We start from the raw sequence: 24,569 nt of genomic DNA, 5'->3' as shown, positions 1-24,569 counted from the left end.
CTTGGTTTGTATCTCTGCCTCCATCATATGGCAATATCTTCTCCTTTCTGACTCCTGTGACTTCCAATTTTTTTTTTATAAGACCTCCAATAATCTGGATTGAGGCTCACTTTGAATCAGTTAGCCACACCTAAATGGGACCTTCAAAGATGCTATTCACAAATGATTCCATACCCTGACTTGCTTAACATAGTGAAAGATACTATTTACAATGGATTCACACCCACAGGAATGTGGATTAAGATTTTAAAAACATGCATTTTCTGGGGGACATGATTCAACCTATCACAGTGACTGTATCATTTTGCAATATATGAAGGTCCCAGTTGCTCCAAATTCTCACTAGAACTTACTATTGACAGTTGTTTGTTTGTTTAGCCATTCTAATAGGTAGAATTATTATGTTGTATTATGTTATATTTTATTATATTATTTTTTGTATTTCCATAATAGCTAATAATGTTGAACATACTTTCAGGTACTTATTTTCTATCAATATCTCTTTTGGTGAAGTATCTGTTCAAATTTTTTGCTCATTTTTAAAAATTATTTATTTATTTATTTTTAAAAGATATATAGATCACCCAAAATGTTACATTAAAAAATATAGGAGGTTCCCATATGCCTCACTCCCCACACTGCCCTCTTTTCCCACATCAACAACTTCTTTCATTAGTGTGGTACCTTTTGCTCATTTTTAAAAACTGGGTTATTAAAGGAGTTTTGAGAGTTCTGTTTGTATTCTGGATGCAAGTCCTTTGTAAAATATGTAATTTGCAAATATTTTTTCCTGGACTTCACATTCTTTTTTTTTTTTTTTTCATAGAATGTTTTTCAAAGATCAAAAGTTCTTAATTTTTAAGGAATTGTGCTTTTAGTGTTGTATCTAAGAAATCTTTGCATCGCCCAAGATCACAAAGATCTACCTGGGAAGCCATTGTAGCTCAGTGGTTGAGCACCAGCTTCCCAAATACGAAGTCCTGGGCTCAATACCTGGCCCCCGGTACCTCAAAAATAAAAAAAAATTAACTGGCCATATATGTGTGCATTTATTTTTGGACTCTGTTCTATTCCACTGATAAATGTGTCAGTCATTTAATAATTTCACACTGGCTACTGTCACTAGATTTCAATTTCCAATGTAGAGGGCAGTGGACTTGGCCCAGTGGTTAGGGCGTCCGTCTACCACATGGGAGGTCTGCGGTTCAAACCCCGGGCCTCCTTGACCCGTGTGGAGCTGGCCCATGCGTAGTGCTGATGCGCTCAAGGAGTGCCATGCCACGCAGGGGTGTCCCCCGCATAGGGGAGCCCCACGTGCAAGGAGTGCACCCCGTAAGGAGAGCCACCCAGCAACAAAGAAAGTACAGCCTGCCCAGGAATGGCGCCACACACATGGAGAGATGACGCAGCAAGATGACACAACAAAAAGAAACACAGATTCCCGTGCCGCTGACAATTTCCAATGTATATTACTCATACATAGAAATAGATGTTTATATTAACCTTTTATCCTGTGGCCTTGCACTTATTAGTTCTAATAGCTTTTTTTATAGATTTCATATGATTTTCTACATAGATGATCATATCATCTGCTAATAGAGACCGTTTTATTTCTTCCTTTTTCATCAGTTTGCCTTTTATTTCTTTTTCTTGCCTTAATGCACTGGCTAGAATCTTCAGTACAATGTTGAATTAGGATAGTAAGAGTGGACCTCTGTGCCTTTTTCCTAATCTTAGAGTAAAGGCATTCAGACTTTCACCCAAGTATAATGTCAGCTGTAAGGATGATTTTTGGATGCATTTTATCAGTGTGAAGAAGTTGCCTTCTGATCCTACTTTGCTGAGTTTTGTTTTCCTTTACTGGATATATCTAATCAAGTGCTTTTGTTACATCAACTGAAATGATTGTGGTTTTATTCTTTAATCAGCTAATTATCATTATTGCTTCACATAAAAAATTACAAGAAACATCCTGTTTAATGGTAGCTCTATAACACTTTAAAAAAAAATAAAAAACAGTACTTGTATTCACTATTCAAAATTGTGCTAGCAGTCTAGTTAGGACAAGAAAAAGAAATGTATGAACACTAGAAAAGCTAAAATAAAACAATGTTTGCAGATGATATAGTATTTACATAGAAAATCCAAGAGAATGCACACACCAACTATTAAAATTAATAAGAAAGTTCAGCAAGGTTGTTAGCCATGGCAGATCTAGGTTTTTGTGAGACCAGAAGGTTATACTAATGGGGGGGGGAGGGGGGCCCTCTCTTCCAAAAAATATGCAAAATTACTGAAACAAAACTAGATACAAAAGAAGTTCACAACAAATTACAAATTTAAAATTAAAATTTAATTTTAAAGTTTAAACAGGGACTGTTTGAAATTTAATATGTGGCTGACAAAGTAAAATTTACAAATTTAAAATTTGAAATTTAATACAGCTGACAAAGTTTTATCTCCAAGTCAAGACAAATAACAATATTTTTTAATAGACTTCCTGGCATATCTCTAAAATAAGTATATATAGAATAAAATATATCTTTTTGCAAATTATAAAACATTTGACCACGTGATCTCATTGATAGGGTAGCTTCCAGGGCCTAAAACAAGCACATGTGAGCAAGGGCCCAGAAGCTTAAGAAAAATGCTGGAAAATTAGGACCCAAATACTTATCAAAAAGAAGGTGGCAGGGATTAGGGAAAAGAGAAGTTCTATAACCTTCTATATTAGCATGTGGTTTTTTCATTTAAAGATTTATTTTATTTATCTCTCCCCAACCGTTCATGTTTGCACTTGTTGTGTCTGTTCATCTTCCTTGTTTCTTTAAGAGGCACCAGGAACTGAACCTGGGACCTCTGATGTGGGAGGGAGGTACCTAATTGCTTGAGCCACCTGTTCCCTGCTTTGTTGTTATCTCTTGTTAACTTTTTCCTTGTTGTCTCTTGTGTCTTCTTGTTTGTTAGTTCGCCATGCCTGCCCATCGTATGAGCTTGCTGTGTTGCTCGTCTTCTTTAGGAGGCACTGGGAACCCCTGCACCCTTCTTTGTTGTATCTCTCATTGTGTTTTGTTTTGTTTTGTTTAATATTTCCTGTATCCCCCTGTTGCGTGTTGGTTGTGTAGGACTGAGTGATCCTCTCTTATTGGCCTGCTTATATCATGATGGACTCCTAGAAGGATGTCCATTTGTGGGGCAAAAGCCGAGAGGCAAGAAGGAAGGTTCTTAGAGGGGGAGAAGAGCCTCGGGGTTTGCTATCTCAATGGTCCGTCTGCTGCCTACTTCCTGCTCATCCACTTCTGCCGTCCGCTCGACCCGCTGAGGCAGGGGAGACAGGGGACGCGTGGAGAGAGTCAGTAAGAGTCGACCGGAGAAGGCGCACCCAAGTACTCAGAGGAGATAGAAGTAAGAGAGGAAGATAGAAAAGAGTACCCAAAGTAGGTTCCCGGCAGTCTCTACTCCAGCAACGAGGTGAGCGGCGAACGGAGCAAAAGTTCTCACACAGAGTCCACTCTGGAGACGCAGGCTTGGTAGTGCAGGTCTGGTTTATTGAAGTAGAGACTATTAATTGTGGTTTTGTGGGGGTTTTTTTCAGCTAAGGAATTGGGGTTCAGGGGAGAAGATGCTTATTTTTTTTTAATTTTATATCTTTATTTTATAACTTTCAGTACTATTTGAACCCTTTGTCAAGTGTAATTGTTACAATCGTTTTAAAGAAATAAGTGATTTAGGAGAGGAGAAATTAAGGTAAGTAATGCTTCTAATGTGATCTAGAATAGGTTACGATTTCAAATATTCAGTAACAATGTGAAACAATTTGACAAGCCAAGATAAATTACTTTGTAGTTAGTTGCAAAATAGTATAAATCTTGAAATTATCATGGAATTATCATGGAATATCCATGTAATGAAATATTACATGACCGTTAAACATTGGGGTAGATCTAAAGATGTCCAAAGACATATTACATTATAAAACAAATTTCAGTATCATATATATGATCTAATTCTGTTTATATAGGGGGCGTGTGTGTGTGTGTTTAGTGCATTGAAAGTACATGAAAGTACATAAGAAATACTTTTATCATATAGGACAGGGATGAGAACTTTTACTTAAACTTGAGTAAGGGGTTTAATGTTTTTGATGGAGGATATATTACTTTTATAACAAAAGTGTAAATAAAATAATAGGTATGGGAGGTAGTCTTTCTTTTTAATCAACACTGGACCAAGTACTTTGGGCTCCCATGGGTAGCTTCAGAGAGCTTACAGTACAAATGCAATATCACCACACAGTGTGAGACAGAATAAAGTTACATGTGCTCACTTAGGCAGCACGTATACTAAAATTGGAAGATTTGCATGGCCCGTTTTCAAGGATGACATGCAAATTCATGAAGCATTCTGTATTTTTAGAATATAGGGTAAAAATTTTAGGAAAATGTAATAAAGAGTGCTGATAGGCAGTTAATTAATAACAATATTATTTTTTCTGGATCTCCTAACATTTGTGGAATTAGATAGCTTTTGAAATCTATACATTCTTTGTTCATTCTAAATAAATATTAAATTATATATATAAAAATTACATGCTGATTTACCAGGTACAGACTACAAGTACTGTTGAGCACAAAGGCAAGAAGAAGTAAGGCTGGGTAGTCAACCAAGGCTTCCATGAAAGATCCCACCTGAGAAGGATGGGGTGGAGGGTATTAAGAGAAAAGAGGTACTAATGGTAGAGCCAATGTGAGAACTTTCACAAGACCGAAGGTGGCTGTGTTAGTTTCCTAGCTATTAGAACAAATACCATACAGTGGGTTGGCTTGAATAACTAATTTATGGGCTCATGGTTTTGAGTCTAGGAAAAGTTCGTAGTCAAGGTGTCAAAAAGACAAAGCTTTCTCCTAGAAGACTGTGGTGTTATACGGCCTGCTGCCTGCAGTTGTTGGTCCTGGGCTTCTCTGTCCCAAGGCAAGGCACCTTCTCCTTTCTCTTTTAGGTTCCGTTGACTTCCAGCTTCTGGCTGCTCATTGTGGCTTTCTCCCTGTTTCCAACTTCCTTTGCTTATAAAGCCTTCGTCCATTCTTGATTAAGGCCCACTTTCATTCAATTTGGGCACACCTTAACATTTTCAAAGATCCTATTTACAACTGGGTCTACACCCACAGGACCAGGGGTTAAGAATTAAGCATGGCTTTTTGGGGGAACATGATTCAGTCCCTCACAGTGGCCTTTTCTGGGGAAAGGAAATTCCGCAGATGGGGTTGTCAGATTTAGCACATAAAAATACAGGGCATCCCTTGACATTAAATTTGAATTTCAGATAAACAGGAAATAATTTTTTAGTCCCCTGTAGATATACCCCACGCAGTATTTGAGACACACCTATACTTAAAAAAGTATTTGGTATTTATCTGAAATTCAAATTTGACAAGGCATCCTGTATTTTATCTGGTAACTCTAGGCCTAGGGCTTTTAATTAAAGATTCCATCATGGCCTGCCTGGGGTGACAATTCTCTGAACACAGCTTAATAGTTTGGGACTTCCCGGATAAGGAATGGATTTCCTTTAAAGACTTTTTTTTAACTAAACTTTTTATTTTGAAATCCTTGTAGATTCATATGCAGTTATAAGAAGTAGTACAGAGAGATCCCATGTGCCCCTTACTCAGTTTTCTCTAATGGTAACATTTTGCAAAACTACTACGATACCATATCACAACCAGGATATTCACATTGATAAAGTCAAGATCCAGAACATTTCCATCACCACAAAAATCCCTTATGTTGCCCTTTCATAGCCATACTCACTTTCTTCCTGCACCCAACCCCTCCTTAACCCCTTGCAACTACTATAATTTCTATAATTTATCATTTCAATGTTAATGAATGAGACTATACGGTATTTTGCCTTTAGGGATTGACTTTTATCACTCAGAATTCTCTAAAGATTCATCTAGGTTGTTGCATTTATCAGTAGTTCATTCCTTTCTACTGATAATTACTATTCCATGGTGTATTTGCTTCCTGGTTCTGCCATAACAAGTTACTACCTACTGGGTGGCATAAAACAACAGAAATTTGTTTTCTGACAGTTCTGGAGAAAAGTCCAAACTCAAGGTGTCGTCAGAGCCCTACTCCTTCTAAAAGCTCTAGAAAAGAACCCTTCCTTGCCTTTTCCTAGTTTCTGGTGGTTGCTGGCAATCCTTGGCATTCCTTGGCTTGTAAGTGTATCCCTCCGATTTCGGCCTCCATCTTCCCCCTCTGTGTGTCTTTGTGTCTCCAAATCTCTCTCTCCTTAAAACAGGGGTTCTTAACCTTTTTTTGTTCCACAGACCCCTTTGCCAGTTAGGTAAAACCCATGGACCCCTTCTCAGAATGTAGCAACAGATAGTTTTCTGACACTCAACTAGTGCCAGGTCTAACAATTACCATAATTTTGAAGTATGGGTGAGCATAAGCAATTTTTCAAGATTTGCAACAACTATAATGTGATATGAAATGAATACTACTGTAAATTATTGCATATATTCATAAGTGAGGGAAATAGTAGATTTCAGTTAGAGATCAGAGAAAATAAAAATAGTAAGTTGATTTTTTTTTTAGTTCAAGCTCAGAGACCCCATGAAATCTTTCCACAAAGAACCTCTGCCTTAAAAAGATACCAGTCATTGGATTAAGCCCTATCCTAATCCAATATGACCTCATCTTAACTTTATTACATCTACGAAGACTCTATTTCTAAATAAGGTCACATTCACAGGTACCAGGGATTAGGGCTTCAGCATATCTTTGGGGGGGGGGGGGCAGCACAATTCAATCCATAACACGTGGTTTGGATGTACCAGTGTATTTAACAATTTACCCGTTGAAGGACATCTGGTTTGTACCCAGTTTAGGGTTATTATAAATAAAGCTTCCATAAACATTTGTGTATAGATTGTTTTATAAAGATAATTTAGCATTTCTCTGTTGTAATTTTTATTGTAGTAACTTATCTGCAACACAATATTTCCCATTTTAACCATATTCATCTGCACAGTTCACATTTGCAGTATTGTTACCACCACCCATTATCAGAACTTTTCAACACTCCAAACAGAAACTCTGTATCTACTGAACAATAACTTCCCAATCCCACTTCCCCCCAACTCCTGGAAACCTGTAATCTAGTTTCTATCTCTATGTATTTGCTTATTGTAGGTATTTCATATAAGTAATATACAATATATATCATTTTATATGTTCCTCATTTCATTCAACAAGCTATCTTCAGGGTTCATCCAGTTGTAGCATTTATCAGAACTTCATTCCTTTTTATGGCTGAATAATAAATAGTCCATTGTATGAATATGCCACATTTTTGTTTATGCATTCATTGATTGGTGGACACTTGGTTGCTTCCACCTTTTGGCTATTGTGAATAATGCTGTACAAATATCTGTTCAAGTCCCTATTTTTACTTCTTTTTGTTATAAAGAAGTGGGATTGCTGAATCATATACTAATTCTATGTTCAACTCTATAAGGAACAGTGAAACTGTTTTCCACAGTGGCTGCACCATGTTACATTTCTACCAGCAATGTACAAGGATTTCTATTCCTCCACATCCTCACCAACATTTATTATTTTCCTTTTTTCAATAATAGTCATCCTAATGGGCGTGAAGTGAGTTCTCATTGTGGTTTTGATTTGTACATCTGAAATGGCTAATGATGGTGAGCATGTTTCCCCCTCCACCCCCTTAAGAAAAATATATTACCAGGCAGGCTGTTGAGCATCTTTTTACGTGCTTCTTGGCCATTTCTTTGGAGAAATGTCTATTCAACATCTTTGTATTGTTTGTCTTTTTGTTGAGTTGTACAAGTTCTTTCTATATTGTGGATATTAAAGTTTTATCAGATATATGATTTACAAATATTTAAATATTTAGTTCTTTAGGAAACTACCAAACTATTTTCCAGAGTGTGACTGTACCATTTTACATACCCACCAGCAGTAAGTGAATAATCCAATTTCTCCACATCTGTACCAGCATTTGGTATTGTCACTATTTTTTTTCTCCCCCCACCCCCACCTCATTGTTTGTGCTTGCTGTCTGTTCTCTGTGTCCATACATTGTGTGCTCTGCTCACCTTCATTTTAGGAGACCCCAGGAATTGAACCTGGGATCTCCCATATGGGAGAGAGGCACTCACTCAATCCCTTGAGTCACCTACGCCCCCTGCTTTGTTGTGTCTCTCACTGTGTTTCCTCTTTGTGTCTCCTTGTTGCATAATCTTGTTGAGTCAGCTCACAGTGCCAGCCATCACACCAGCTTGCTGTCTTGCTCATCTTCTCTAGGAGGCACTGGGAACCAAACCCAGGACTTCCCATGTGGTAGGCAAATGTCCAAATGCTTGAGCCATGTCCTTCCCCTATTTTTTATTTTAGCCATTCTTATAGATGTGTAATAATATCTTGTGGTTTTACTTTGTATTTCCCCAACAACTAATGATGTTAAACATCCTCTCATTTGCTTATTTCCCATCTGTATATCCTTTTTGGTGAAATGTCTGTTCATGTCTTTTTCCCATCTTCTAATTGATATTCTTGCTTTTTACTGTTGAGTTTTGAGAGTTTTTTTCATTGTTTACATATTAGTCTATCTTTTGTCAGATGTACAGTTTGAAAATATTTTCTCTCAGTAGCTTTTTTTCATTATCCTAACAAAGTCTTTCGCAAAGCACTTTTTTTCTTAAAGATTTATTTTTTTTAATTTATTTATCTCCCCTCCTCCACCCCCCAGTTGTCTGCTCTCTGTGTCCATTTACTGTGTGTTCTTCTGTGACCGCTTCTGTCCTTATCAGTGGCACCGGGAAACTGTGTTTCTTTTTGTTGCATCATCTTGTTGTGTCAGCTTTCCGTGTGTGCAGTGCCATTCTTGGGCAGACTGCACTTTCTTTCACACTGGGCGGTTCTCCTTATGGGATGCACTTCTTGCGCATGGGGCTCCCCTACATGGGGGACACCTCTGTGTGGCATGGCACTCCTTGCGCACATCAGCACTGTGCATGGGCCAGCTGCACACGGGTCAAGGAGGCCCGGGGCTTGAACCACGGACCTCCCATGTGGTAGGCGGCCGCCCTATCCGTTGGTCCAAGTCCAGTTCCCACAAAGCACATTTTTAATGTTGACGAAGTCAACTTAATCAAGTTTTCCTTTTGTGGATTATTCTTTTGTTATCATATCTAAGAACTTTTTGTTGTAGGAACAGGAAAATTATTTTATCTTGTATTTTTCTGGATTCTTAGAGGAATAATTTATTTTTCCTATTGTGGAAAGATAAAGAGAATTCAAACTAAGAATTTACCATGACTTTGCCACAATCCCTTTGCCACAATTTCTTAGCATCTCTCCTATACCCAGCACCTGAGTTTCAGGGACTTACTAGGTCTAGACACAGGCTCTGTGACTCTCTGGGGAATATCAGAGCCTTTAAACTCAAATAGACCTGGGTTCCCAGGTGGGTGACCTATTGCTTCACCTCTCTACATGGCTGTTTTCTTATCTGCAGGTAGGGGGTTCAATATCTGTAAAATCAATAGTTGTATTATAAAAAATAATATATGTGAAGCCCAGTGCTAAACATGTAGTAGCTGCTCCATAATGATATTTCTGATCACTTCTTATCATCATCATAAGATGGCTTTTGTCATTATATGTTCTTACTAAATTTCATTTTTTAAAACTGCAAAAATGTCCTGTTGTATGATTGTCCCATAATTATTTAACTTTCCCTAATATTAGACATCTAGGCAATTTTCAGTTTTATAAATAAGATTGCTACCTCAGTGCTTAAATCCCTGTGTTCATTTTTGATCATTTCATTAAATTCAGCTTCCTACAGGTAGAATTACTAAGTCAAGGAATAGATGCTTCTAGAAAGGTTGCACCAGTAATGGAAGAGAGCGAGCTTTTTCTAATTTCTAAACTTTATATTTCCTAGAAGCATCAGATGGTGAAGAAGGAGGAGGTGACATTGAAATGATGCAGCCGGAGACAGCTACAATTCCTGCCAAACAGGTAACAGTCACTGTGGGAAAGCAATAACTGTTGGCTGGTTGTGGTTTTTTTTAAGATTTATTTTTATTTATTCCCCTACCTTCCCCCTCCCTCCCCAGCCCCCACCCCCCACTCCACTGTTTGCACTCACTGTTGTATGCTCTGTGTCTGCTCATCTTTTCAGGAAGCACCAGAAACCAAACCTGGGGCCTACCATGTGGAAGGGAGGCACCTAATCACTTGACCCACCTCCGCTCCCAGCTTTTCGTGTCTCTCATTGTGTTTCCTCATCATGGCTCCCATAGCATCTTCTTGTTGCGTCAGCTTGCCGCGCCGTCCTGTTGCATCAGCTCACTGTCTTGCTCATCTTCTTTAGGAGGCACTGGGAACTGAACCTGGGACACCTCCTATGTGGTAGGTGGGTTCCCAACTGCTTGAGCCACATCTCCTTCCCAACTGTTGGCTTTTGAAATCAGCCTCTTCTTCCCCTCTACAGCATTCTCTGTGCCCCAACATCAACTGCTTGGTGGGATTTGAGGAAAATTTTACCATCTCTACCCCTGGAAAAGACATGCTTCATTAATTATAAACCACAAGTTCAGTTTTCCCCCTAAGATTTTATTATATAAATGTATAAATGTATTTTACAATAACAGTATCTTAGACTCCTATACCACATTTCTCCCCAAAGGTCCAATCTCATTCTTTTGATTACAGTTCCGAAGAAGAGACAAATAGCATAGCCATAATGCAACGTTAGTCCGCACAAAAAGCCATGATTACAGTTCAATGCTGTGCTGCCAGCAGACTCCCAGTGCTTCATTTCTACATTGTTATGGTCTGTTGTATGCCTTCTTCCTAGAATTTGCTGCCTTCATATTTGCTCCTGAAACCTATGACCTATATTGCCTGTTTAATCTTCCTATTGGCCTTTGAAATGCTACTCTCATCGATTTGAAGATTTTTCACATTATGTGTCCCTGATTGATAAATCGACATGTAATTTTTAAAGGAGTGTCTGCTGTTAATCCAAAGTTGCCATCTTCATCGTACTGATTCTGAGAGGAGACCCTAATCTCATTCCTCTAGAAGGTGACTCTACCCAAAGTTTGTGTCCACGCTCAGGATAATTGTGAGAATCAGTTTAATATAGTGGTTGTTTAGAAGCTAAGTTACCTCAGGCAAGTTGCTTAACTTCTCAATGTCTGTCTTCTTATTTGTAAAATGGGGTTAAAAATTCTATCTTAACAGAGTTGCAATGGGGGTTAAATAAATTAATACTTGTTAAACACTCAGAACAGTAGTTACCAAAGAGTAAGCACAGAAGTTAAATCACTAAAGAGTAATTACTAAAATGAAATATACTTCAAGTCTTTTCAGTTTTGTTCATTATTTTTTTTATTTGTGGGAAGGCAAATGCTGAAAAGCATATATAGTTAATATGTAATTATCTTGGTTTTCTCTCTAGCCATTAAATATTTTGTTCAAAAACGCTATACCAGTTGTAGTTTTACCATTCTTTCAGAGATCTAAAAGTTGACATGCTTAGCTTTTTAATGTATTTCCATAAAACAAGATTTAATTTTACCTAAATTTATCCCACAGACCATACCAATAGTCATGGCTTCTTTAATCTTTGCCCCAAATCAGCACCTAATTGCAGAGCTTATTTCTAAATATTCTTCATGCCCCTGGACACTGCTGCCTGTGGAGGGTTTTTTGAGCCTCTTGACCCAGTCCCTCCTCCCTTCTCCAGCCCCATCTTTGATCTTCCCACTGCAGTTCCCTCCTTGAACGGCTCCCCAACCTTGATATTCAGGGCCAGGACTCTCTTGCTCCACCCCTGACTCTCCGGCCAGTCCCTCTGGTTCCTCTGTGGCCTCCTTTCTCCCCTTTCTCCCACTACTCATACTACATCTCCAAAGAGGACCTTCTTGTCAGTCAGACTGTCCTTTTGTAAGTCCTTCTCTAGTTGTTTGCACTGGTTCATAAGTGTCTCAGAGCCACTATATTATTGAGCTCTGTGTTGTGCACTTGACTGATTTGGCAGACATGAACAAATTTCATTTTTTAAATGTAATCACTCTTGTTTCTTGGATCAAAAGAAAAAGAAATTACTTTATACTTTATTTAAATTTTGAATTTTTTTTCAAAGTTGTTTAGTCGCTTTACTTTTTAAGTTTTTCTTTATGGCTGCGCAGGAACTGGCATTATACTACCAGTTGAAATATACATTTAGGCTTTAATATCACCAGGTTAGAGTTTCTGTAGAAATAAATAGTCCTTTGCCATAGCTGGGCCTTACATTTGTGTTATCAAGTCCATACCTCTGATCTGTCCAGGATTTCATACAGGAGATTTATAGCTTTATAAAAATTTTTTTATACACACAACTACATATTTCTAGCAACATATTTCACATCTAAATAATCATCCTTGGCCTGCTTAACATGTGTAGCAGTTTGGTATTATTGATGAATTCCAAAAAGAAATATTGGACTATGTTTGTAAACTGGTGTTTTCCTCTGGGCATATGAGATTATTTTGGATTCAATGCCAGTAGCACCTTGAGATAAAAGATAAAAGGCATGGCAAAGGACAGAGTTGGAGGGTTTTTGATGTTGGAGTTTGATAATAAAACCTTAAGTTGGAGCCCGAGAAAGTAAGCACATAGAGGAAAGAGAGGAACCCTGAGCCCAAGAAGATGCAAGCCCTGGGAAAAGAGGAACCCCGAACCCAGAGAGAGAAACAAGACCCTGGAAGGGAGGAACCCATAAAGCCTGAATCCCTGCAGACAACGGCAGCCATCTTGTACCAACATGTGAAAAAAATACTTCGGTGAGGAAAGTAACTTATGCTTTATGGGCTGGTATCTGTAAGCTCCTACCCCAAATAAATACCCTTTATAAAAACCACCCAATTTCTGGTATTTTGCATCAGCACCCCTTTGGCTGACTGATACAACACGAGTGTAAAGATTTGCTAACTACTCTCCGTTCCTTCCCCCCCCCCATATTGCTTCCAAAATAAATAATGAATTCCCCTATTCCTAGAGATTGCATCACCTTCTTCCCTTCTTAGCATCGTCATTTCAGAGCCAGCCCTAATGACTGTAATTATGGTTCCCAGAAAATAATCCCTTACAAGGAATTTTGTGACAATTTTGTCGATGCCTCCATGATGTCATTAGCCTTTCAATAGTTCTATAACCCATTCTCTCCCCCTCAGAGATCACATTGGACTTCTTTTCCTCAGCTAGCCCTTTGTTTATCTCCTTGAATTATAAAGGAATCTTGTCCTTTTCCTTGCTTACTTCCCTTTTTGCCTGTGTCCTTATTTGAGTATTAATCACTTCATATCTCAGGCCTTTCTCCCACTCTTTTTCTCCAAGATTATTCTTCACTATTGCCAAGGGCACATAGTCCCTATCCATTCTGACTCACCTTCAGTCTTTTCACATTGGTATCTGGATTCTGTTACTCTTTGTATTAATAATTGTTGCGTAACAAATTATACCAATAATTAGCTTCTTAAATCAGAACAAATATATCTCCCAGGTATAACTTACCTTGGTAGCTCTGGCTCTTTGTCTCTTATCAGGTGACAGTCATGTTTTGGGCTAGCAAATGGTTTTACACTCACACCCATAACTTCATCTTAAACTGTCTTTCTCGCAATTTCATTTTCTCCTTTTGCATTTTACTGTAAGTCCCAAGAGAAAAAAACAGGTGGTACCTTCAACATTCTTTGAAAATCTCCTTCATTAGCAATGTTATCCTGTTCAGACATATTTTCTATTTTCCACACAACTAGCCAAAGAGCAATTTTGCTAAACTTTCTACCCCTACATAACAAGTATCCCCTTCCTCCAGCTTCCAATAAGATTTTCCTCACCCACAATGTCCTCAAAGTCCAAAATTTTATGAACAGTGTGTTCAAGGCACTCTGTCCATCTATCAATCCACTTTATTTCTTATGCATTTCAAGGTAATATGCAAAATCCGTACACTCATTAAAAGAATGGAAAGAAAATGTACAACTGCTCCAATTTTTTAAAAAATCAGTACACGCACCACACGCTTCAGCATGCATATTGACTGAAGCTCAATATTTATTTCACTGTTCTTTTTTTTTTTCCTTTTGGGGTAAAGTTTATATACAAAAAAATTCACAAATGCCAAGTGTCCCTTTCAATGGGTTTTGACAAATGCATAAAACTCTATTAAGACAAACCCCTATCAGATTAAAGAACATTATCATCACCCCAGAATCCCTTCAGTCCTCTTTTCAGTCAATCACTTTTTCAAAACACTCAACCCAGTGGCAATCACTGTTCTGAGGTATTTACCAAAAAATTAGTTTTGCCTTCTCTAGAATGTCATGTAAATGGAATCATACATTATATGCTGTTTTGTTTAAGGCTTCTTTCATTCATCATAATGTTATTTGGATTCATCTATGTTGATGTAGTTTATTCCTTTTTATTGTTGAGCAGTATGCCATTATATGAATATACCATAGTTTGATTATCCCTTCTACTGATGGATATTTCCAGTTTGGGGGTATTATGAAGATTCATTTTTCTCTTTTTGTGAACATATATTTTTATTTCTTTTGGATAAATACATAGGAGTGAAGTTTGCTGAGTCATATTTAATTTTATAAAAACTGCCAGAACTTTTCCCAAAATGATTGTACTATTTTGCACTCCCACTATCAATGTATGAGAGTTTTGTTGATTTCATATTCTTGCCAACATTTAGAATTATGGGTCTTTTTAATTTTAGCCATTTTGGTGGATGTATATTGAATAACATTTGACGAAACACAAAAGAAACTACAACCAGTTCTAACTTATTTTCATTTTTACAATGAGCACATTTACATTGTTTTAATATGAGAATTTTAAATTTTTATATTTACTAAAGTAATAATTGTATGTAAAATTTGAATCAAACACTCGAGTTTTTAATGAAAAAATAGCTGTTCCCTTCCCTACCCCACTGCCATCCTAATTCTTTCTTCCAAAGAAACTACTCTCAGCTTTTCTAGCTCTTTTCCCTAAAGCCTATAGTACTATTCTTTGATTTATCAATTTCTGACATAATCTTTTTTTTGGGGTGGGAGAACTTACATTTATTACATCTACAGAGGTAAAGGACAAAGTAAGTCTAAAGCGACTCAGACCTGACTCAAACATCATTTTACCAATTCTGTACAAGTTAACCCTCAGCTTTCTTTTCTATAACCTCATTCTATTTTCTAGTAACCCATATTCAAGTTACTAACTCCATGGTATTACACAATATATTTAGTTTATAGTAGTGCAGTCCTATAATATTTGTCCTATTGTGTCTGTCCTGCTTCACTCAACATAATGTTTCCCAGGTTCATCTGTGTTGGCATATGCTTTATGACTTCATTTCTTCTTACAGCTGTATAGTATTACGTGGTGTGTAAACATCACAATTTATTTATCTATTCATCAGTTGGTGGACACCTGGACTGTTCCCATCTTTTGGCTATCACTATGAACATTGGTGTGCAAATGTCTGTTTGTGTCATTGCTCTCAGTTCTTCTGGGCATATACCTAGTAGAGGTAATGCTGATTCCCATGGCAAGTCTATATTCAAATTCCTTCATAACTACAAAACAGTCCTTCTTAGTGGCTGTACTATTGTACACTCTCATCAACAGTGAATAAGTGTTGCTCTCTCTTCACATCCTTTCTTGCACATTTAGTTCTTTTTAATAGAAGCCGTTCTAATATGTGTGAAATGATATCTCATTGTAGTTTTGATTTACATTTCCCTAATTGCTAATGATGTTGAACATTTTTTCATGTGTTTTTCCACCATTTGTATTTCTTCTTTGGACAAATGCCTTTTCAAGTCTTTTGCCCATTTCTTAATTGGGTCATTTGTCTTATTATTACGTTGTTAGCATCTCACTATATACCATGGATATGAGACCCTTATCAGACATGTGATTTCCAAATATTTTCTCCCATTGAGTTGACAGCCTTTTCACCCTTTTGACAAAGTCCCTTGAAGTGCAAAAGTGTTTAATTTTGAGGAGGCCCCATTTATCTATTTTTTCTTTGGTTGCTCATGCTTTGGGTGTAAGATCCAAGAAACCACTACCTATCACAAGGTCTTTAAGATATTTCCCTACCTTTTCTTCTAGTAGTTCTATGGTCCTGGCTTTTACATTTAGGTCTTTGATCCATTTTGAGTTGAATCTTGTATAGGGAAGGAGATAGGGGTTCTCTTTCATTCTTTTGGTTATGGTTATCCAGTTCTCCCAGCACCATTTGATGAAGAGACTGTTTTGTCCCTTTAACATGGCTTTGGTAGGTTTGTCAAAAACCAATTGGCCATAGAAGTGAGGATTTATTTCTGGATTCTCAATTCTATTCCACTGCCTGATGTGTCTATCTTTATGACAATACCATGCTATTTTGACTACTGTAGCTTAATATGTTTCAAAGTTAAGCAGTGAAATTCGTTCCATGTCACTCTTCTTTTTCAGAATGCTTTTGGCTATTTGAGTGCACTTTCCCTTCTAAATGAATTTTGTAACTGCCTTTTTTATTTCTGTAAAGTAGGCTGTTGGAATTTTGATTGGTACTGCATTGAATTTATAAATCAGTTTGGGTAGGATTGACATCTTTTTTTTTTTTAAGATTTATTTATTTATTTATTTATATCCCCCTTTTCCTGCCCTGCAGTTTTTGCTGTCTGTATCCATTCACTGTGTGATCTTCTGTAACTATTTCTCTTTTTGTCTTCTCATTTTTTCTCCTCTAGGATTCACTAAGATTGGATCCTGGGGACCTCTGGTGTGGAGAGAGTTTCCCTGTCAGCTGTGCCACCTCATTTCCTGATTTCTGCTGTGCTTCACCTTGACTCTCCCCTTTGTCTGTCTCTCTTTTGCTGCATCATCATCTTGCTGCATGACTCTTATGTGGGCACTGGCTCACTGCATGGGCATTCGACTTGCTGTGCGGGCACTGGCTCACCATGCAGGAACTCAGCTCACCAAGCGGGCACTTGCACAGGCACTCAGCTTGCCACACAGGCACTCAGTTCACCACACAGGCACGTCACATGGACACTCAGCTCGCCATGTGGGCACTTGGCTCACCACACGGACACTGGCTCACCACACAGGCATGCTTTCTCCTTTTTCACCAGGAGGCCGCAGGGATTGAACCTAGGTTCTCCCATATGGTAGACAGAAGCCCTATCACTTAAGCCACATCTGCTTCCTAGAGTGACATCTTAATTGTATTTAGTCTTTTTCAAATCCATCTTTCAACTTGTTTAGGTCTTTCTGATTTCTTTTAACATTGTTTTATAGTTGTCTGCATATAGGACCTGTACTTCTTTGGTTAAATTGATTCCTAGGTATATGAATCTTTTTGTTGCTATTGTAAATGAAATTTTTTCCCTGATTTCCTCCTTAGATTGTTCCATGCTAGAGTACAGAAATATGACTGATTTTTGCATGTTGATCTTGTATCCTGCCACTTTGCTGAACTCGTTTGTTACTTCAAGTGACTTGGTATTAGACATTTCAGAATATTCTAAAAATAAGATCATGTCATCTGCAAATAGTGAGAGTTTTACTTTTTCTTTTTCTTTTTGGATCCCTTTTATTTATTTATTTTTCTTGTCTAATTGCCCTAGTTAGAACTTCTAGCACAATGTTGAATAAGAGTGGTAATAGTGGGCATCCTTGTCTTATTCTCTATCTTAGGGGGAAATCTTCCAACCTTTACCCTTGAGTATAATGTTGGCTGTGGGTTATCCATATATGCATTTTATCATATTGAGAAATTTTCCTTCTCTTCCTATCTTTTGAAGTGTTAACCATAATCTATTAACTTCCTGACTTGGCATATAGGAATATATTAATTACCATCTATCCCCTTGTTCCTGCTCCATCCACCCCCTTTTACTTTACTCCACCCAACACAATGATATCACAGTTTTGGTTAAAACAGTTGTCACTATTACATTATTATGATCATGGAAATATTGTTGAGTACTGAGAAAAGGAGAAGCAGTTACCATTTCTCCTATTTTATACTACTCTTTATTTTCATGGCATTAATAATTGCTTCATTTTCCTGGATTCCTATTGTTGTTGTTTTTTTAAGATTTTATTTATTTATTTATTTCTCTCCCCTTCTCCCCCCCACCCTGGTATCTGTTCTGTGTCTATTTGCTGCGTCTTCTTTGTCCGCTTCTGTTGTTGTCAGCGGCACGGGAATCTGTGTTTCTTTTTGCTGCGTCATCTTTGTTATGTCATTTCTCCATGTGGGCGGTGCCATTCTTAGGCAGGCTGCACTTTCTTTTGCACTGGACGGCTCTCCTTACGGGGCGCACTCCTTGCACATGGGGCTCCCCTACGCCGGGACACCCCTGCGTGGCATGGCACTCCTTGTGCGCATCAGCACTGCGCGTGGGCCAGCTCCACACGGGTCAAGGAGGCCCAGGGTTTGAACTGCGGACCTCCCATGTGGTAGACGGTCACCCTGACCACTGGGCCAAGTCCGCCACCCCTATTATTTTTGGGTGTTTCCATATGTTCCAACAATTCTTCCACAAACTCAGGAATATTTTCCATATACTGAAATACATGTTATTTTTCTTTCCAGACAACTGCTGTACTCCTATTCCATTCCAAACTTGTTTTCAAAGCCTGCTGAGCTTTGAGTGTCACTTCAACACTGACTCTGGGTTAAACTCCCTATTTGCTGAATTCCATATTGCCCTCTTTTTTTGGTTTAGCCTTTTATTTTGCTGGAACACAGCCTTCAGTATATTTGGGTAGGAAGTAAATTTTTTGAGGCCTTAAATACTTAAAAATGTCTTTATTCTACTCTTATACTTGATAGATAGGCTGGATAGTAAAATCTAATTTGCAATTTTTTTCCTCATAATTTTGAAAACATGATTCCATTGAGTTCTAACAGTCATTATTGGTTTGGAGAGGGCCGATAACATATTTCCTCACCTTTTATGTTTTGTATTCCACTTTGTTTTTCTTTTTTGGAAATTTTTAGAATCTTTTATCCATGGTGTTCTGAAATTTCACAGTGATGCTTCTGGGTGTAGGTTTCCATACATTCATTATACTTGATTTCTTTATGGCTTTTCAATTTGGAGTTTCATAATCTGGAAAGTATCCAACAGTTCAGGAAAGTTTTTCTTGTGTTATTTCTTTGATTATTCCTTCCTCACTTTTTTTTATTACTTCTTTCTGTTATTCCTTTTTTTTGAATGTTGGACTTCTTGAGCTGGTTCTCTAATATCTTTTTTTCCCCCCGCCTAGTCTTCATCTATTTATTTTTTTCCTCTTTATGGGAGATTTCCTCTACTTTATCTTCAAGTCTTCCTCTTACATTGTGTTATTTCACCTTTTTAATATTTAAATGTTTTCTGATTAATCTTTTTATAGCGTGTTTCTTGGCTGATGGATGCAAAAACTTCCCTTTTCTCCCTTAGGATATTGTTTTGAAGTATTGTCCCTCTTTACTCCAGGTTTCTTTGTCATTGCTGTTTGCTTGCTTTGGTCTTTTGCTTTTATGTTGGGGGCTTTCCTTAGATGTACTTAGATGCAAAGATCAATTGCATCATAGCTATCTGTTCACATTGGAGATACACTAAAAAGTTGATTGAATGTTTGTGCATAAGTGGGGTTTGTTGATAAGTGGAGTCCATGGTAGGGTGATGGATAACAAGCTAGATTTTTACTATGTGATTCCTATATGTCACTCTTTTGTGGCATTTCTCTTAGGCCATTCCATTTTCCAGAGAAGAAGTTACTAGTTTCTGCTTGCGATATGTAAACTTGGTTCCAGACATTCTGAAACAGGGGCAGGAAATAGAGATGAGCCTCAACCTCTGTCCTGTCTCCCCCATATCTAATTTCTTGGTCCTCTCAGGTTCACTCTTTTCAAAGAACAAACCTCCAGTCTGCTTCCAGGAAGGGCAAGGAGAGAGGAAACAGTAATGGAATCATTACCTGGCTACCTGGAGTGTCAGGGGTGGGGCTAATCATTCTAACTATTAACTTTCAACTGCCCTCTTTCCTTTCAGCCCTTCTGTACTTTCTGTAGCACCTTATGCCCCAAGTTCTGGACCTTTTCAGAGTCCAGCAGGTCAAACAGACTCACTTATTGCTAACTTTACCTTTCCAGAAATTCAGGTATTAGGTTTCTCTCTAAATCACTTCCATCCACTTACCATTTTTCAAAAACTTGTTGAAATATCGCTACTACTATTTTCCTCTCTCCTGATTTCTTATTCTTTATAGATTCAAACCTGTTTAGTGGGATTTTGAAATTGATTTGCCATGCTTAAACCGAAGAACCATTCTTAAGGGATATTTTTTCACACTTTAAAGAATTAGGAACATGCCTTAGTTGCTTCTCTTGAAAGATTTTTTCATGTATTTTTGTAAAGTTTGATTCTTCATACTACATATTCAAAATTGCTACATTTCCTATAAAGAGAGGGCATTACTTACCAACTGTAAAAGATGCATACCATTGGAATTTGTTTCTAAACGTGGTTAGTGATCTGGCCTGAGTCATCCACGTCTTCTTAACCTCTCTCTTTGAGGTTAAATATCAGCATTCATAAAGACAGCTGGCTAAGGCAGGAATTTTCAATAATGTAGATTTGGCTTTCTCCATAAAGCTTTCTTAACTCTATGGAAATTGGGCCCATAAATGTAGCTTCTTTAGTAGCACCCTCCCCCAACCAGCTAAGGTCCCAGAAAACAAGTATTATACTGCATTTTCTTTAGATTGATCTGAGAATTTGAATCTAACATTGAAATCTATCATAGTATCCTGACTAAATCAGTTCATCAACCAGGTTTCTTTTTTCCTATGCATGATTCAGAATTACATTTTCATTTTCTTTCACAGTTGGAGAGCCCATGTCCTTAAAACTGAGGTCATTTTCAGACTTAACTTATGTAATGTTTTAGTTAATTGGCTTTGCAAACCTAGTATAAATACAGCATAGCACATTGAACATACTCCTCAAGAGCAACCCCATTTGCTAAATAAGAAAATGGACAGGTTTCTAAGTCTGCTTCCCAAGACCTTGATTCTGGTGATGAGAAACTGCATTATATCTGAAGGGAGCTGCTAATCATATCCAGGTCTTTGCCTTAGGAGCATGAGCTGAATGTTGGCTTGGTCTATAATTGGACACTTATGACCATCTGGCAGCTTCTGTGACATATTAGTGGCCTTGGCGCAGTTTCTAATTGGCATATACCAGCTTCAAATCAGTATGTGTCTGCATCCAAAAGACAGCTTAACTTTCTAAATAAAAGAGATCACAATATCTTTCTCTTCTTTAGCTATGATGCAATAGTTCCTTGCAGGTTTTTTGTTTTAACTGAGAGGAACCCAAAATTCCAGGATTCCCATGTTACTTTAGTCCTGAACTTTTGAATCTCACTCTTCCAACCGAAACAGAGTCTAGAAACTGTTTGTCCTGGCCCCTTGTCTTGAAGAAATTATGTAGCATTATGTCTCTCTCTGGCTTTAGGCCACAGTCATTCTTAATCTGCAGGCTGTCTGCAAGCTTTAATAGAAAGATTCATCTGTAATCATTTTAAACAGAGACAGTAGAGACAAGAGTGCTTTTTGGTTAGTAGCTCACTAGTTCAAACTAAGTACTCTCTAGTTGGAATGGAAACTTAATCTAGGGAAAACTCAGAATGTTTTCACTTTACATTTTATATCTTATTTGGTAATTTATTTGAAAATGTTACATAAAAAGTCCAGCACAGGAAACATTTTATATTCCTGCTAATGATTAATAAATATGGAATCTGAAACATTCTATTTTGTAAATCAAGGTCTTAGTACAAATTTCCTGTTTTTCTACATTTAAAAAAATCTCAGGGTAAAAATAGCACTAAATTGCATATGGTACTCAGGGGTCAAGCAACAGTCAAAATAGATTATTCTGAATAATCTGGATAATTATTATGGTCCTGAGACAATTGTCAGGTCATTAGCAGAAGCATTAAGTTTTTAGTCACTGTAGATAAGGCATTTGGTCTAGCTGGCTTTATAAAAATATAAGTAAATATATCCTACTTCAGATTTTCTGTGCTTAGTGAAAAAAGGAAAGGAACAAAAAATACAAAATAATAAACTAGTGACTTGGAAGTGTAGGCTCACACATAGCCAGTTCATCAAAAATCTCAGTCGAAGACTGTCTTACCACATCTCAATCTTAATCACATCTATTTCTGCCTTTATTTTATAAACCTGTCCTCTGTCTTTAATCTTTATTACCTTGCTCCACCACCCCAAACAGACATACACACACACTCACTCATACATTTCAACCTTCATTTTTTAACGATTTTCCAGGCTTAAGTCATCTGCACTTTCTGGCTTTCTCGAGTTCTCTCAGCATTACCCCTACATATTAGTCAAGAATGAATTTCCTAGCATCTCTATCTGTACAATGTTACCAAGATCATGTGAAGAATACACACATTGCAAAAGGTATTTGGGTATTCACACCATTAGTTGACACCTCATCATACTAAGATGAAGTTTTCTCATTTATATTTATTTATAGCCTAAAGAATGTTTCTTGATCCAACCAAAGGAACCGAAAGAGGATGCAACCAAGACCAGAAAGAAGAGAAAGGTATCATTAATCATTTCTTACAGTGATGTGACCCCCTCATGGTTTTCATCATCTTGTGTTTTTTTTTGTTTTGTTTTGTTTTTATTGCTTAATGGGACAATTACTGTAATTCCTACTTTAGAGCTTCAGAAATTGTAAATTCAGTGAGGTTTGGTGACTTTCATAAGGTCACAAGTAATAAACATTTCTGCTAAAGCTAAAAGTAAATTCTTCTGACTTCTATTTCAGTCTTGTGAAACACCAAAATTCTTTGTTACTCACCCTGTGTTTTCACTGTGGTTAGAAGTAAGGCATGGGTTTCTAATTCTAGAAGAAACCCAGAGTTGTCTTGCCCTCTGGCCCCTCTGACTTTGGGTGAGTTGGAACTCAACCATTATGGATTAGATTTCCAAGAAAAGAAATTTACCAACCTTTCTTTTTCCACCCATCCCAGTTTTTAAGGCCTTATCCCTTAGACTATTAATAAAAAGAAAATAATAAGCAGGTGAAATTAGTATAAGTATAAAGCATTGCTGACTCCAATTTGGAACCATAATTTAAGGCAAAAGGCTCCCCTTCCATTTTAATACTTGCTTGCAAGCATAGGGAAGACTCTGTTGCTCCTATACAAACTTTCTTATGGCTCAGACTTGGAGAAAGAATGGTTAGCTTTGACCTTCCACCACAGTTGTAAAAACAACAGTGTAATTCTCTTCCTGCCAAGAAGGGTCTACTGCTGAAGTCAGCAAAGGAAATATGATTGGGATTAGAGGAAAGAAGATGGATTCAAACCAATTACTTAACAGCAAGCTTTTAGAAAACTGAGAGTGTGTGTGCATATGTTTTCTTTCCTTGCAACTGGCCAAATAGGAAGATGGCAGATGCCAGATTGGCTGAGGTTTGGCAAGTCCTTAAAGAAGTGACTTTAACTTCTCTTTGATAGTTTGTGTAATGGCCTTCAGGAGTGTTAAGTTCTTGGTGGCTTAAGGTCAGAACTCTAGTTAGATGGTTTAGCCTTGGCTGAGGTCATGCTAAAATGTGCCCACTGATGACATGTTTTAAAAGTTGGTTTGACCAAACCATGACCAATCTTGGCAGTGATATAGAAATAAGGATATTGTGGATGGCAGGGAGAAAGTGGGGAGTCGGGATAGGGGGAATGACTCCTTCTGGATCTTTGATGAAACATTAGAAGGAAGTGAGAAGGGAAGTTTATGATGAAAATTAATGGAATGATTGGGTGTTCTGAGTACATTTTAGACATTCATTAAGTGCTACACAAATGAGTCCAAACCAAAATAGATGTTGGAAAGTATTTCCTTAATATTTCTTCTTTCCATGGGACCACTATAAAGCTGTCAGTCTACCAAAGTTTGAAAATTGTGGATCTAAAGATCCCCTTGTCAGTGGATTCCTGTGTTCAGATTACTCTGCAGGTTTTCCTCTAATCCCAGAAATCCAAACTGAGCCTCAACACCTCAAAAACCAGAATTAGGCAAGAAATTCTCACAAGTGTACTCTCCCAGGAAATTATCTAGGTCCTAAAGAATCCTTAAAGAATGTTTCCTTAGCAACAAGAGTACTTGATTTTTTTTTTTAAGGAGGTCTGGGGATTGAATCCAGGACCTCGTGCATGGAAAGCAGGTGCTCATCCACTGAGCTACATCTTCCCCTCCCCCCCCATGAGAATTAGTTTTTCATTTGTTTGTTTGTTTTGTTTTGTTTTTAGGATGTATCAGGGATCAAAGCCCAGACCTTGTACATGGGAAGCAGGCACTCAACCACTTGAGCCACATATGCTCCCCTTGCCTTTTTTTTTTTTTTTTTTGCCCTTCCTTGACTTT

The 24,569-nt window shown here is 37.6% G+C and overlaps 1 protein-coding gene and 1 pseudogene across 7 annotated transcripts in view; both read left to right on the top strand.

Annotated features, from left to right (window-relative positions):
* The window catches only part of CMSS1 (cms1 ribosomal small subunit homolog), a 417,987-nt gene that overhangs the window by 374,111 nt on the left and 19,307 nt on the right, over window positions 1–24,569 (top strand). For 5 of the 7 annotated variants that reach the window (XM_071214870.1, XM_071214867.1, XM_004479216.4 and 2 more), the window contains 2 exons: window positions 9,989–10,065; window positions 22,675–22,746. In XM_071214870.1, coding sequence (XP_071070971.1) covers window positions 9,989–10,065; window positions 22,675–22,746 — 149 coding nt within the window. The remainder of the gene's footprint in view (window positions 1–9,988; window positions 10,066–22,674; window positions 22,747–24,569) is intronic. The other 2 variants (XM_071214866.1, XM_071214865.1) reach the window with 1 other exon arrangement.
* On the top strand, window positions 4,320–4,414 carry LOC131278392 (U6 spliceosomal RNA; annotated as a pseudogene).

Source organism: Dasypus novemcinctus, chromosome 4 (assembly GCF_030445035.2).
Source record: "Dasypus novemcinctus isolate mDasNov1 chromosome 4, mDasNov1.1.hap2, whole genome shotgun sequence".
Lineage (NCBI taxonomy): Eukaryota > Metazoa > Chordata > Mammalia > Cingulata > Dasypodidae > Dasypus > Dasypus novemcinctus.
This window is presented reverse-complemented; position numbering and strand designations above follow the sequence as displayed.